Source organism: Odontesthes bonariensis, chromosome 19 (assembly GCF_027942865.1).
Source record: "Odontesthes bonariensis isolate fOdoBon6 chromosome 19, fOdoBon6.hap1, whole genome shotgun sequence".
In the NCBI taxonomy this organism is placed as follows: domain Eukaryota; kingdom Metazoa; phylum Chordata; class Actinopteri; order Atheriniformes; family Atherinopsidae; genus Odontesthes; species Odontesthes bonariensis.
Window position 1 is genome coordinate 8,090,411 of NC_134524.1, and position 11,976 is coordinate 8,102,386.

At 43.6% G+C, this 11,976-nt stretch overlaps 1 protein-coding gene across 1 annotated transcript; it reads left to right on the forward strand.

The window, feature by feature from the left end:
* Positions 1–86: 86 nt before the first annotated feature.
* Positions 87–11,856, forward strand: lrp10 (low density lipoprotein receptor-related protein 10). Its single transcript, XM_075450846.1, has 10 exons — positions 87–147; positions 2,034–2,222; positions 2,374–2,406; positions 2,607–2,751; positions 3,181–3,374; positions 4,175–4,731; positions 5,004–5,440; positions 6,053–6,247; positions 6,674–6,803; positions 10,010–11,856. Exons 2-10 carry the CDS (start codon positions 2,174–2,176, stop codon positions 10,652–10,654), a joined length of 2,385 nt encoding a protein of 794 aa, XP_075306961.1. The 5' UTR covers positions 87–147; positions 2,034–2,173; the 3' UTR covers positions 10,655–11,856.
* The last annotated feature ends 120 nt before the right edge of the window (positions 11,857–11,976 follow it).

Below are 11,976 nucleotides of genomic sequence, written 5' to 3' on the forward strand. Positions count from 1 at the left end.
GGAATAAGAATATGTGTACATTCTTTTATGAATGAAAGAAAAACGGTTTGTCAGCGTCCGCATCACAAGCTCCGCCCCCTCCTGTCAACGAGTTGCAACATACGGAAGTAGCTCAGAACTTGTCAACAAGGAAGGCCGACTGATATGGTAACGTATTCGCCCTCAGTCTCTTCCTTATGATTTAATTACATTGTCGCCGCTTTTGACCTACATGTTGTGGTTTGTCTGGGTACGAAAACGTGTGGCGTCGTGCTCGGAAGTCTTTTCTTGCCGTGTCGCGGTCCAGAAAAGCGACTAAAAGGGCAACAGAAGCGGGGATGCTAACAGCTAGCAGCTAGCTCGATATTAAAGCTCTTGTGACTTAAGGAGGCGAGCAGCTGCTCCGTCCCCCCTGCTTCAAACCGAAACTGTGTCGTTGTCTTATCTAAAGACGGGATCTAAACAATAAGCACTTATATGTCTTTATTAAACGACCACAACTCGAGATTGCGTTATTTTACTTAACTAGGAATGAGAGAAAGAGTTTGATTAAGCTTGATTGTCGGGGATTTCGTCTCGGAAAGAGCGTTTCTGCCGTCATTGTTGAGAAGATTATGGGGAGGAAATCGGTATGTGGTGTGCAAACAAGACGAAAATAACCTATTGTTTCAATGAATCTCACTTTGTGTTGTCAATGATAAGAAATATACGCGAGATTATCAATGAAGTATTCATATTTTTGGGGGGAGGAGCAGAGGAATTGCACATTTATGTCTTTAATTTATATTTAAGTCCACTATAAATTGCAAGTTTACGAAATAGATGACAGGCCCAAGAATATTAATATTGCTAAAGGGATGCTTTTACAATAAAGAAAAGCAATTATAAAAGTTTTAATTACTTGATAAGAAGAAAAAAGTGCCAAACGTGGATTCCCATGTTTCAATTTGACTATTTTACGTTGATCCTTTTATTCATGCATATATATTTAGTGTCATTTCTCATATGCAAGAAGAAGCTAGCAGATATTCAGTCATTTTTAAAGACACTTAAAGCAGGAACTGATTATAAATGTTGTGGAATGTGAGTTTCGGCTCCAACATGGACACCGTTTTTAGAGGAGCTCAGTGTATAATTTCAGCTGCGATGTGCACAGTTGTCTCACTGCAAGACAAACAACGTCGGGGCCAAATAACTGGGACACGTAATGCTGCAACTTCTGTTCGGCATGATGCAGAAGGAAAACTGAAGTGGTTCTCATTGTCCATAAAAAATCTGACTGCTATCATTTACCTTGATTTAATTGCCTTGCAACTGTTGCACAAGGTAATCGACAAACTCATTTGATCGTTGAACCTACTCGGACTTCTAAAATCTGTAAACATCAATCTGTCCACTCAAGCTGTTTTTATTTCTCAACCTCTGGAGAACACTGTGTGTGTGTGTGTGTGTGTGTGTGTGTGTGTGTGTGAGTCACTCCAGGCTTCAGAGATAAACTATGCATGAGTTGCTCCAGGTTATTCTGAGTTAGGTCAGCTCAAATCGTCAAAGTTAGATCAGACTTGAATGCTATTCAGAGCAGAAAAGACCATCATGACGTGTCGGATTGTTGCCTGCACCTCAGATGAGTTTCATGTAAAGGAACCAGTGAGTTAAACTACATATTTAACTGGGCATCAAGTATATTCAGAGTCCAAAAGTAATAGAAAGAAAAGAAAATAGCTTCTGTTTTGCAACTGTTATTCATATTTGTGTTTGATTTATTTTCATTATTCTTCTGCATTGTTATTATTATTATTATGAGTGTTTTGCTCTCCCGGCCTTTTTTGTCACCACTTCTGCCACCTGTGTTTTGCTGGCTTGTGGAGGGGGAGATCAGAACCAGAAGAACTGGTTGTATTATTTAGCCAGTTTGTTCAGTTCCTCTTGTTGCTATTTATAGAAGACATTAATTGTTCCTGTTTGTTATCAGGCGGTGTAACGTGGCTGGGGTTGGGATGGCAGTCGGCTCTAACGGGCGTTACTTACTCCTCTTTTCTTCTTTCCCTTTTCAGACGAAGTCTTCCTGAGCCAAACCTCCTGAAATGGAGCTTCTCTGACATCTATTATATATATATGTATATATTTTTAAACCTCCTGAGTCCTTCGTATTTTTAGAGCATTTTAAACACTTTAGAGGAGAAGCTTCAGCACAATGACAGTCAGCCACAAATTATGCGCCCTCCTAGTCTTCTGCATAACAGGTGAGTTCCTGCACGCCAAGCTTGTTTTAAATGTTTATCAGTCAAAGGCCATGTTGACACTTTACATATCGATCAACATTTGCAGTTTCTGTCATTTCCTGTTGAAAACACCTCTCATGACTGGTTCTATTTTTGTTTTTGTCCTCTGCAGCTTGCAGCCGTTTTGAGCCGGCCCTCTGCTTTGGTAAGGAATCAGTGAATCATGGTTCCTTCAGATGTCTTAAAATGTTTTTTTTTTAATTCTTGTTCGGTACTTTTCTTCAACCTGCTGGTCATAAATGTGTCCTGACTTATGTGTCTTTTATGGAAAATTGACATAAACTGGCGTAGGCTGGTGATATGAACCAGCTAAGTGATGCTTCTTTGGTGTTGTGTTTTATTCAGCCCACTGTGGGCATCCACCTCAGGTCGTAGACGGTAACACGGGAGAGATCAGGAGTTCTGCCTACCACAGCTGGTCCTACCGCTTTGGCGCCACGTATGACTGCTGGGTCATCAAAGGTTCGGAGGAGGAACCCATCGTTCTCAGGTACAGATTCTGAGGGGAATCTATTTAAAGGGTAAAGCCGTCAAAGCTCAGAGAAGTTGCAGGATTTACTCCTGGTTTCTTGCTGCAGATTGGACGATGAGGGGAAGTCAGTGTAAATATTTGATCATCTGTAGTCGTGGAATCTGATGGAATGTGGTTGTTTTTACTGGATTAAAGTATTAAAATTGTATGGACAAAGCTTTAAATAATCCAACATTTTATATTGAGAGTTTGAAATGTATCCAAAGCAAGTATATTTTCTTTGATTTATATATTAAGTCTTAAGTCTAAAAATCAAACGGAGAGATCTCTTTCTGGCTAATCCATTAAAATAAACACTTTGTGTCAACCTGGAGTTATATTGTCGACCCCCTTTTTCTTTTTTTCTAAGGGAGTTTATTTGTCTTGTGTGTACAATTCCTTCCTCAGCTTCTCCCAGTTCTCAGTGCGGTGTAAGAAGGAATGGGTGTCTATAAAATCATCAGCTGGAGGTGAGCCAGTCATTCTGTGTGGCTCCAAGTTGCCGCAGCCGTTGGAGTTCCCAGGGGGAAACATTTCAGTGGTGCACCATTTTTTACCGCACCTGTTCCCGGTGTCATCATTCCTGCTGAGCTACGCCAGAGGTATGCTAGCGTGACCTCCACATAAGTCGGTGTCTTAATGAATTTTTTTTTGTAATTCACTTTTTTATTGCTTTTCAACAGTACAACAAAAGGAACAACATACATGAACAATGACAAGAATAAAACAACATAACAAGAGAAAAAAACAAACAAACAAACAAAAAACAACCCACACACGAAACATTACTCGCTAAAAAATGCTTACATAAACTAAACTAATCCAAACATAAAGATAATTACATACATCAACATACACAGGGTTAACATCTCCAGCATCTCACCTGGCTCCCTCACTTCCACAGTCACCTTCCAACAACAAATCAGACTTTTGTCACAGTGAGGACACATCTCGCTGTCCACATAAAGATTCATCAACATTGCCCCACCAATCAACCATCTCGCTCAACACTTATGACGGGGACCCCATAGTTTCATGAATATCTCCTTATTGTTCAGCCTGAAAGTCAGTTGCTCGTAGCTTTGCTATGTTGTTCATTTCTCCTAACCGCTCTTTAAATGGTATAATATTTTTGGTTTTCCAGTGTCTTAAAACAACCCTCCACCCTGTAGTAAGGGCCAATCTACACCATAAAGTTAGCTGGAATGACAACTCTGTTATTATGCCCAAAATACATAGGGCGGGGCTCTGAGATAAATTTGTCCTGAACACTTTGTTGATGAATAATATTATATTTTCCCAAAGGTTTTGTGTCATTTCACATTCATACAACATGTGTAAAAGTGTTCCCTTACTCCTCTCATCGTTCAGATTTTTAATGTTTCTCGACTTCGGTTTACAGACTCGGGCGACTGCCCAGAGACGTCTTTTAAATGCCAAGGCGGGCGCTGCCTCCCCCTCTCCTGGCGCTGCAACGGGCAGGTGGAGTGTCTGGGTGTGGACTTCGGCACTGACGAGCTGGGCTGTGATGAAGAAATGGACTACGCTGAGGCGAAAACCGTGTCGTATTCAGATTTGAACAATGACTGGGACTCGGAGAGACGTAAGGTCACAGAGAAGACTCACAGCTCGGTCAAATCCACCGAGGGGTACACGTACGCCGATCTGTGGTCGCCGCAGAGGGAGCTGGACCAGGTGGATCGAGAGCAGCCTCACACTCAGAAGGATCTCGTCGTGACGCCCACTCCCATAGAATGGCCCTGCGGGGGGATTCTTCAGACCTTTTATGGGACCTTTTCCTCGCCAACGTCTCGTGGTCTCGGACTGTTCTGTGTCTGGACGCTGGACCCACAGGACTCCAGGCCACTGCGGCTGGACCTGCAGCAGCTGGTGCTGGGGCCCGGGGATCGACTCACCGTCTACAACAAAGGGGGAGGCAAAGGAGAGATCATCAAAAATGTGAGTATGCTTCACTTAGAAACACTTAAAGGGCTAGTTCGCCTCTTTTGACATGAAACTAGCCGGGACTACTTTCATCAACACCAAAACGAGGCTGGAACTCGGCTCACAGGACGCAGCAGGGGGTAAGAAAATAATAAATGATATTGCTAACATGGAATGTCATACAGCTTCATGTCAAAAGAGGCGAACTATCCCTTTAAGAAATCCGCACAATTTTTGAAAAATGAAAACCTCTTTGGTGACATGACGTCTCTCGGCCTTTTTGGCAGATCACCAACACGTCAAATTACAAGTCGGTCCAAGTGGAGTCCCACACCGGCCTGCTGTCTCTGGTTTATGAGAGACTTCCTGGCTTTGTGGGGACCGGCTTTAAGGCTACATTCCATGTTGGGAGCTACTGTCCTCCGTGGGAGGGTCGGTGCGGAGGGGCAGCAGGAGGGTGCTTCACCCAGGAGCAGCGCTGCGACGGGAAATGGGACTGCCCCGACACCGGAAAGGACGAGGAGGGTTGCAGGGGCTGCAATCAGAACCAGTTTGCATGCGGGGTGGCGGGACAGAGGACGGTGGCGTCCAGCCACTATGCCAGCAGGCCGGTGTGTTACCCGGTGGCGGAGAGGTGCAACTACCAGCTGTACTGCGCTGACGGGAGCGACGAGAGGGACTGCACCATATGTCAGCCGGGGACCTTTCACTGTGACAGCGACAGGTCAGCTCCCATATGCCACGATGTTAAGAGATTAATAAAGTTACAGATTTACAGAAGGGTTTAATGAGTGTTACGACACCTACTTTTCAGTTTTTCAATAGATTGTTCTGGCTTCTACATAAAAACTACAGAAAGATGCTGATGTTAAAAGTGTGTTTGCACAACAAATGTTATGGCACTTTCATTCATATGGCAGCACATTTAAAATAAAACTAAATGCTAAAAGCTATACACTACTTTTGAATTCATTTTTGGATTTTGCATACAAATGCGATTAATCGCGATTAATCAGGGAAATCATGTGATTAATTAGATTAAATATTTTAATCGTTGCCCGGCCCTAATTATGACATGAAATAAGTTTGAACTCTTGACAAACTGATTGCGTCAGCTACTGTGTTGGATGTAAACTAAACCAAACTTACATTCAATGTTAGCTGACAAAGTTCATAAACTCTGTCCTCTGCCATGATATCCTGTCACGGTGTATAGTGTCATGGCGTCTCCTGTGGCTTCTAACTCGGTTTCTAACTTCACTTTCATGTGAAGTTGAAAGTGGGTCACGTTGGCCCCCTTAGCTCCGTAAACAGACGGCCCTTTGTTCCCCTGCAGGTGTGTGTTTGAGAGCTGGCGCTGCGACGGCCAGGTGGACTGCAAGGACGGCACCGATGAGCTCAACTGCACCATCATGCTGCCCCGCAAGGTCATCACCGCGGCAACGGTGGGCAGCCTCGTCTGTGGACTGCTGCTGGTCATCGCCATGGGCTGCACTTGCAAACTGTACTCGCTCAGGACCAGAGAGTACAGGTATCTCTTATCCAACCGAGTGTTTCTGCTTTCAAGACAACAGTGAGATCGTTTTGTTTCTTTCGTTCGCCGTGACGGAGCTCCGTTGTGGCTTGAAAGAGTGTCTGATAGTCTTCGGTAGCGAGTCAGCAGGTGCACAGGTGTTTTCCAAATTGTTGGCTTCAGCTGCTGCCAGACAGAACCTCACACAGAACTGCCAGTACACGCTATAATCCACTTTAGTGAGAAAAACAAACAAGTTTCCCGGGTGCGTGTTGCCTCAGCTAAGTGAGTCATGCTGGATGGGCCAATTAAATCATTCCTTTACGCAAACCACGTCAGAACATATAACGTATTCTGTGAGTTCCGTAAAAACAGTTATAATGCTGAAGTGATCCACCTTGAAGGGAGTGTGACTCCATCTGAAAGCCATTGTTGTGTTTTCAGCTTGTTTGCACCGATAAGTCGCCAGGAGGCGGAGTTGATCCAGCAGCAGGCTCCTCCCTCCTACGGTCAGCTGATCGCCCAGGGCATCATCCCCCCGGTGGAGGACTTCCCCACAGAAAACCCCAGTGAGGTGAGAGAGCAGGCAGACTCATCCGCACTTTCATTCATTCATTTAAACTGAAAAATACAGAGATAAGCTAAAACTAGCTAATAACGAATGCTAATTTTCAACCCAAGATAAATTCAAAGTCTAAATCAGGTTTTATGCTGAATTAACCTGTTTTTTAACGACTCTATTAAGAGTTAAAGTCTGCAGCACATTTAAAAAAATCAAATGAACATGGAGCACCTTCAAAGTTTTAGCTTTTTATTTCACCAGCTGCCTGAGCAAACGATGCTAAATGACAAAGTGTGGCTTTACAGTTGCCTGATGAAGCAGTTCGAGCAGATATAAGCTGCAGTTCTGGTGTTTCTTTATAAGTCCTCAGAGGTGGAGGAGAAGCTCGGGCTCAAAATCACCTAATTAGCTTTTTTATTAAGATTTTTAATGCTCGGTTGTAGAAAACCTCTATTGTGCAAAATATGATTTAATTTAAATTAAATGTCAGAATTTAATTTATCAGGCAATAAATACAAACTAAATATTTCTCCTCTGGTACATGTTTCACCTTTCAAATCTAACATTCAAGGACTCAGAGGCAGTGAATTTTTAATAGAAAAACAGGCTTTGTTTTCTTTTATATTCGTTTTAAAGCAGGAGGCACCGAGCCAAAGATCCTTTGAGCAGCTCAGATTGGATATTTTTGAGCTACATTAGTAAAATATGCGTCTGGGGCGGTCGTCAGTAAGTAAAAAAGTTCCTTTTTAAACCTGCATTCTTAAAATTCAGATTGTATAGAAGTCTTTACTTCTATTCTTCTTCAGGGTTTATTGCACCAGTCACCAGGTTCAAGGCTTCCTCACCAGAGTGGAACGTTCAGTTTGTACACCGTGTACTGTTTCTGCTGCTGGGTGGGGTCCTCTCGTGATTCACCCCCTGTGGGCGTGCTCGTACTCGGTTGCTGTGGTTTTCAGTCAGATCCATCTCTTGCTCGCTCCTCACATCTGGTTGGTGATGGTGCAACGGCCAAAAGACGAGGCTTCAGAATGTCAACCCACAAAACCACCGAGTGACGGCTTCACCTTTTTATACAGCTTATCTGGAACAGTGGGCCTCTTTTAGGCCTCTGTGCACGTTGGTCAGATGCTGTTATATGTGCTGCTTACGTGTGAAGGAGTGTCAGAGCCTTCTTGCATCTTTGAACACTTAACGGAGTCAAACTCAAACAAATCAGACATAATAAGCTGATAAATTAGGCGGTGTGATTAGATAGATTTATTAAATACTCATAGTCCAGATCACATAGAAAAACAATCAATTATAAAAGTACATAAAAAGAACATTCATAAAAAATAATAATAATAAAAACACTCGTAATCTTTTAGGAGGCAATCATACCAATGTTTCTAATATACAGAAGTATATCTTACTGCACTATATTTAATGTTAGTCAACAGTAGGATAATTCTATTATCAGACTCATTTAGCCGGCAAATAAATTTATACATAGGCTTCCTTAAAACAGCCATCAAAGAGCTGACATTCGCAGACACAAACAGTTCAGTGGCACCGCTCCATCTGGGCTTCTTTAACGAAAGTCTTAATGCATCTTTATAAGCCACCTTCAATCTCTGAAGGCTGTTTTTTTATAATTACACCATAAGTGTGCCGTATACAGTGAGCTACAATATGATCTAAACAAGTTCAGTTTAACTTCATCAGAGCAATATCCAAATTTCCGAACTCGAACATTAGCTTGAGCATATAACATTCGAACCTGACGGTAAATGTCCTCATCAGCACATGACCGAGATATTTTACTCCATTTGAGATGTTCAATAAGATCCCAGACAGCTTAAAATGAGGGAAACCCCTATTTTTGTCTTCTTTAGTGCGACATATCAGAATGACACTTTTTGATGGGTTGAATTTAACACCATGAAGTATATACCGAACACACATTAACCCATTTAGGCCTAAAACGCCTGGAAAAGGATGCCTGTAAAACCTATGGGCGATTTCAGAAAGACCCCCCAAAACCTGAAGTTTTTCTGGAAATTCAGCAATTGTGTCAACGCCTACTAAATGATTGATTTCTCAGCCTCTGTAGCAGATAGAAACAAAATTCAAAAAGTATTTGAGAGCTTACACCTGTGGCTTTCTTTGGAAATTGAGTTTATTTACATACACCTTCACGAAAATAGAAAATGTAAAAAGTAAAGTGCAGGAACAGCACTATTTTCAATAAAAAAAACAGTAATAAAATAAAATTTAATTTTATATTTAAATTATTTATTTATCTATTTATTTTATCTCCAGTGATCTCTTCGTACTGGCAGCACAAGGAGCCCATACACATTCCAATAAACGTTTTCATCTCCGGCACAGTTACGTGTGACCACCTTGCCATCTTTGCTCGAGCTGGAGTCTGAAGTACCTGGTCACTGTATCTATTCATCTCGGAAACGAGATGCGCCCAAAGCTCCTCAGTAAAAATATGATTAAATGCCTGCAACGGTGTGGCATCTGCAGGTAAACCGACTTTCACCCCTGGTGTGCGGTTGAAATCTCTCTGTCGATTACGGTGGTAATTGTCAGTCTTCCACTCACTTTCAAACCCTTCAAAATCATCCTCGTCGTTATCGTCATCTTGAAGCATATGTGCTAGCCATAAATCTCGATCAATTGGGTCAGCACGTTCATCAGCATCATCAAAGTCAAGAAACTCCTCACAATCGCTACCGTCTGAAATGTCTTCCCACTGAAAGTCCTCCATGCTTGTTCGATGAAACTTAACTTCAAAACAAAGACACGAGGAACATGACGACACTCTCACGTGTCTATTATAATGCATTTCATTGGCGCAGAGGTCAATAATTGGTGCAAAACAACCTTATACATGAAAAAAGACGCGTACGCTTTCCCGGCCTTAAAGGTAGAATAACGCAACAGCGCCCCCGGCTTTAAAGGTAGAAATGCGGCAACGCTTTCCCGGCCTCAATGGGTTAAGCAACTTCTGAAGACCAGCTGAACTTGGACTAAAAACCACTAAGTCATCAGAATACATCAAGTGCTTTATAACTGTCTCCAACCATACGGCCAGTTTTACACAGATTTTACTGCTTAGAAAAGATTGTTTAAATGTGCTGAAGTTAGAAAGAAAGAAAGAAAGAAAGAAAGAAAGAAGGAAGGGAACCCTCGGTGTAACCTGTGTAACCATCTTTTCTCCCCGTCAGACCTCGTCTCTTTCTCTGAGAGGAATCCTTCAGCTGCTCCGCCAGGACGCCGTCAACTCCCCACACCGCAGGCGGAGGCCCCGGTTCGTCCGGCGGGCTGTTCGCCGCATGAGGAGGTGGGGTCTGATCCCCAGAGCTCATTCCAGGTCCACTCAGGCCTCCAGCTCCAGCCAGCAGCAGTCCAGCTCTGCGGCCCCCGGCCAGGAACCCGCTCAGTCCGCGCCCACCAGCTCCTCGTCGGCCGTGGAGGCGACCAACCAGCCGGTGCCTCAGAAACTGGGCTTGTTGGCTCAGACGGAGCAGCAGCAGCAGCAGGAAGCGACCCCTCCCCAGCTGCCTCTGTCCCCTCCACCTGTCGCCTCTCTTCCTCACCCTCCACCTCCGTATGCTCCCCCAACCCCACCCACCTCCAACACCCCTCCTGTCGCTGTGCCCCCGAGCAGCCCCTCCCTGGCCTCCATCTTCCACACGCTGGGCCTGAGCATTTCCCTCTTCAGGGCCTCGCCCTCCTCCTCCTCCACCAACTCCATGCCCCTGTCTGCCTCTCCTTCTTTCTCCTCCTCCTCTTCCTCCGATGACGAGGTGCTGCTCATCCCGCTGTCTGAGGACGCCACTTCAGAGGATGATGTGCCCATGCTCACCTGAACGACCCCTTTACTCAGCAACCCCCCCCCCCCTCTCTCTGCTTTATTTCGCTTACACTCTAATATCTGAAACCCAGTCTTTCCACATTTGTTTGAACTTAAGCACAGGAGCGCCCCGCCACGAGACTCATCCTCTCCGTGCGGGTCTGGTGCCTTTTTGAAAATCGCTTTCGAGTTGAACTTTGTTGACATTTGAAATCAAGTATTGGACTATTTTTTTTAAGTGAAGACGAGCCAAGGCTGGTGTATGTTGGCGCGTACTGTCGGTGAGTGTTGGGGCTGCACGGAGGAGGTAAACTTTTGCACAGAAGGATTGAAACAGTTATGTTCGGACGACTTCAGCTGCCTGAATGCAGCTGCATTTTAGTCTTACGTAGACAGTGGAGTATGACTGCAGATGTGGATTGTCTCCGCATACTCCTGCCACTTGCATCCAGTCTGATATTACATCACAAATATTATAAGTAAGGTAAATAATTTCCCCTATTTAAGTGCCTTTTGAGGAGTTTCCTGTCGATGGCTTGAGGATTATTAAGTCCTGAATGCACACTGCACACATTCTTCACACCATAGCACGCAGCAACACATCAGTGGCTTTATTATAACGGTTAAAAAAATGCATGTCTCACTTCAAGATGGCAATAACCTTTTTTCGGGGGACCCCTGTTTTTTGTGCACATCGACTGCAAAGTAATTGCGTGTTAAAGTAGGCGTAGGTCTATCCTTCCAAGTGAATGAATGTAATCTACCAAGGCAAATGTTTCGATTGACAATCTCTTTGGTGCCTGATTTTGTTTTTCTGATGCGTCTGTGTGCGTGTGCGTGCTGTGGGCGGGAGGACGGGGGCGATGAACAGGGCCCCAAATTCACAAAAAAAAACCTCAATCTCTGAGCGCTTTCTGTCACATTTGACCCAACAGACTTGTGGTGTGCCATACGTATTAATATTGTACATTTTTAGTATGTTTTCATTTCGACAACCTACATATCTTTTATTTTTTTTCCTTGTAAATTGTTCTTTTTTGCTTTGTTGAATGTATTAGGGTCGATGTGGAGTAGCCAGAAGTTTTAAATTGCGATGTATTTAGGTAAATGAAAGTTTAAAAACAAACAAAAAAAAAAAGTGATTTTATGATATAGAATGGTCAACTTCACTGTATATAAGTAAAAATGTGGCTGAGATTAAACGATTTGCACTTTTAAGTTCTGAGCTTTGTGTTTGTTTCTGCGGGGGTGGAGCGAGGCGGATGTGGAGTGTCGCCCCGGTAACGGATGAAAGACTCTGCATTGTGCTCTGTATTCTAAGGTCCAGACAAAGGAAAC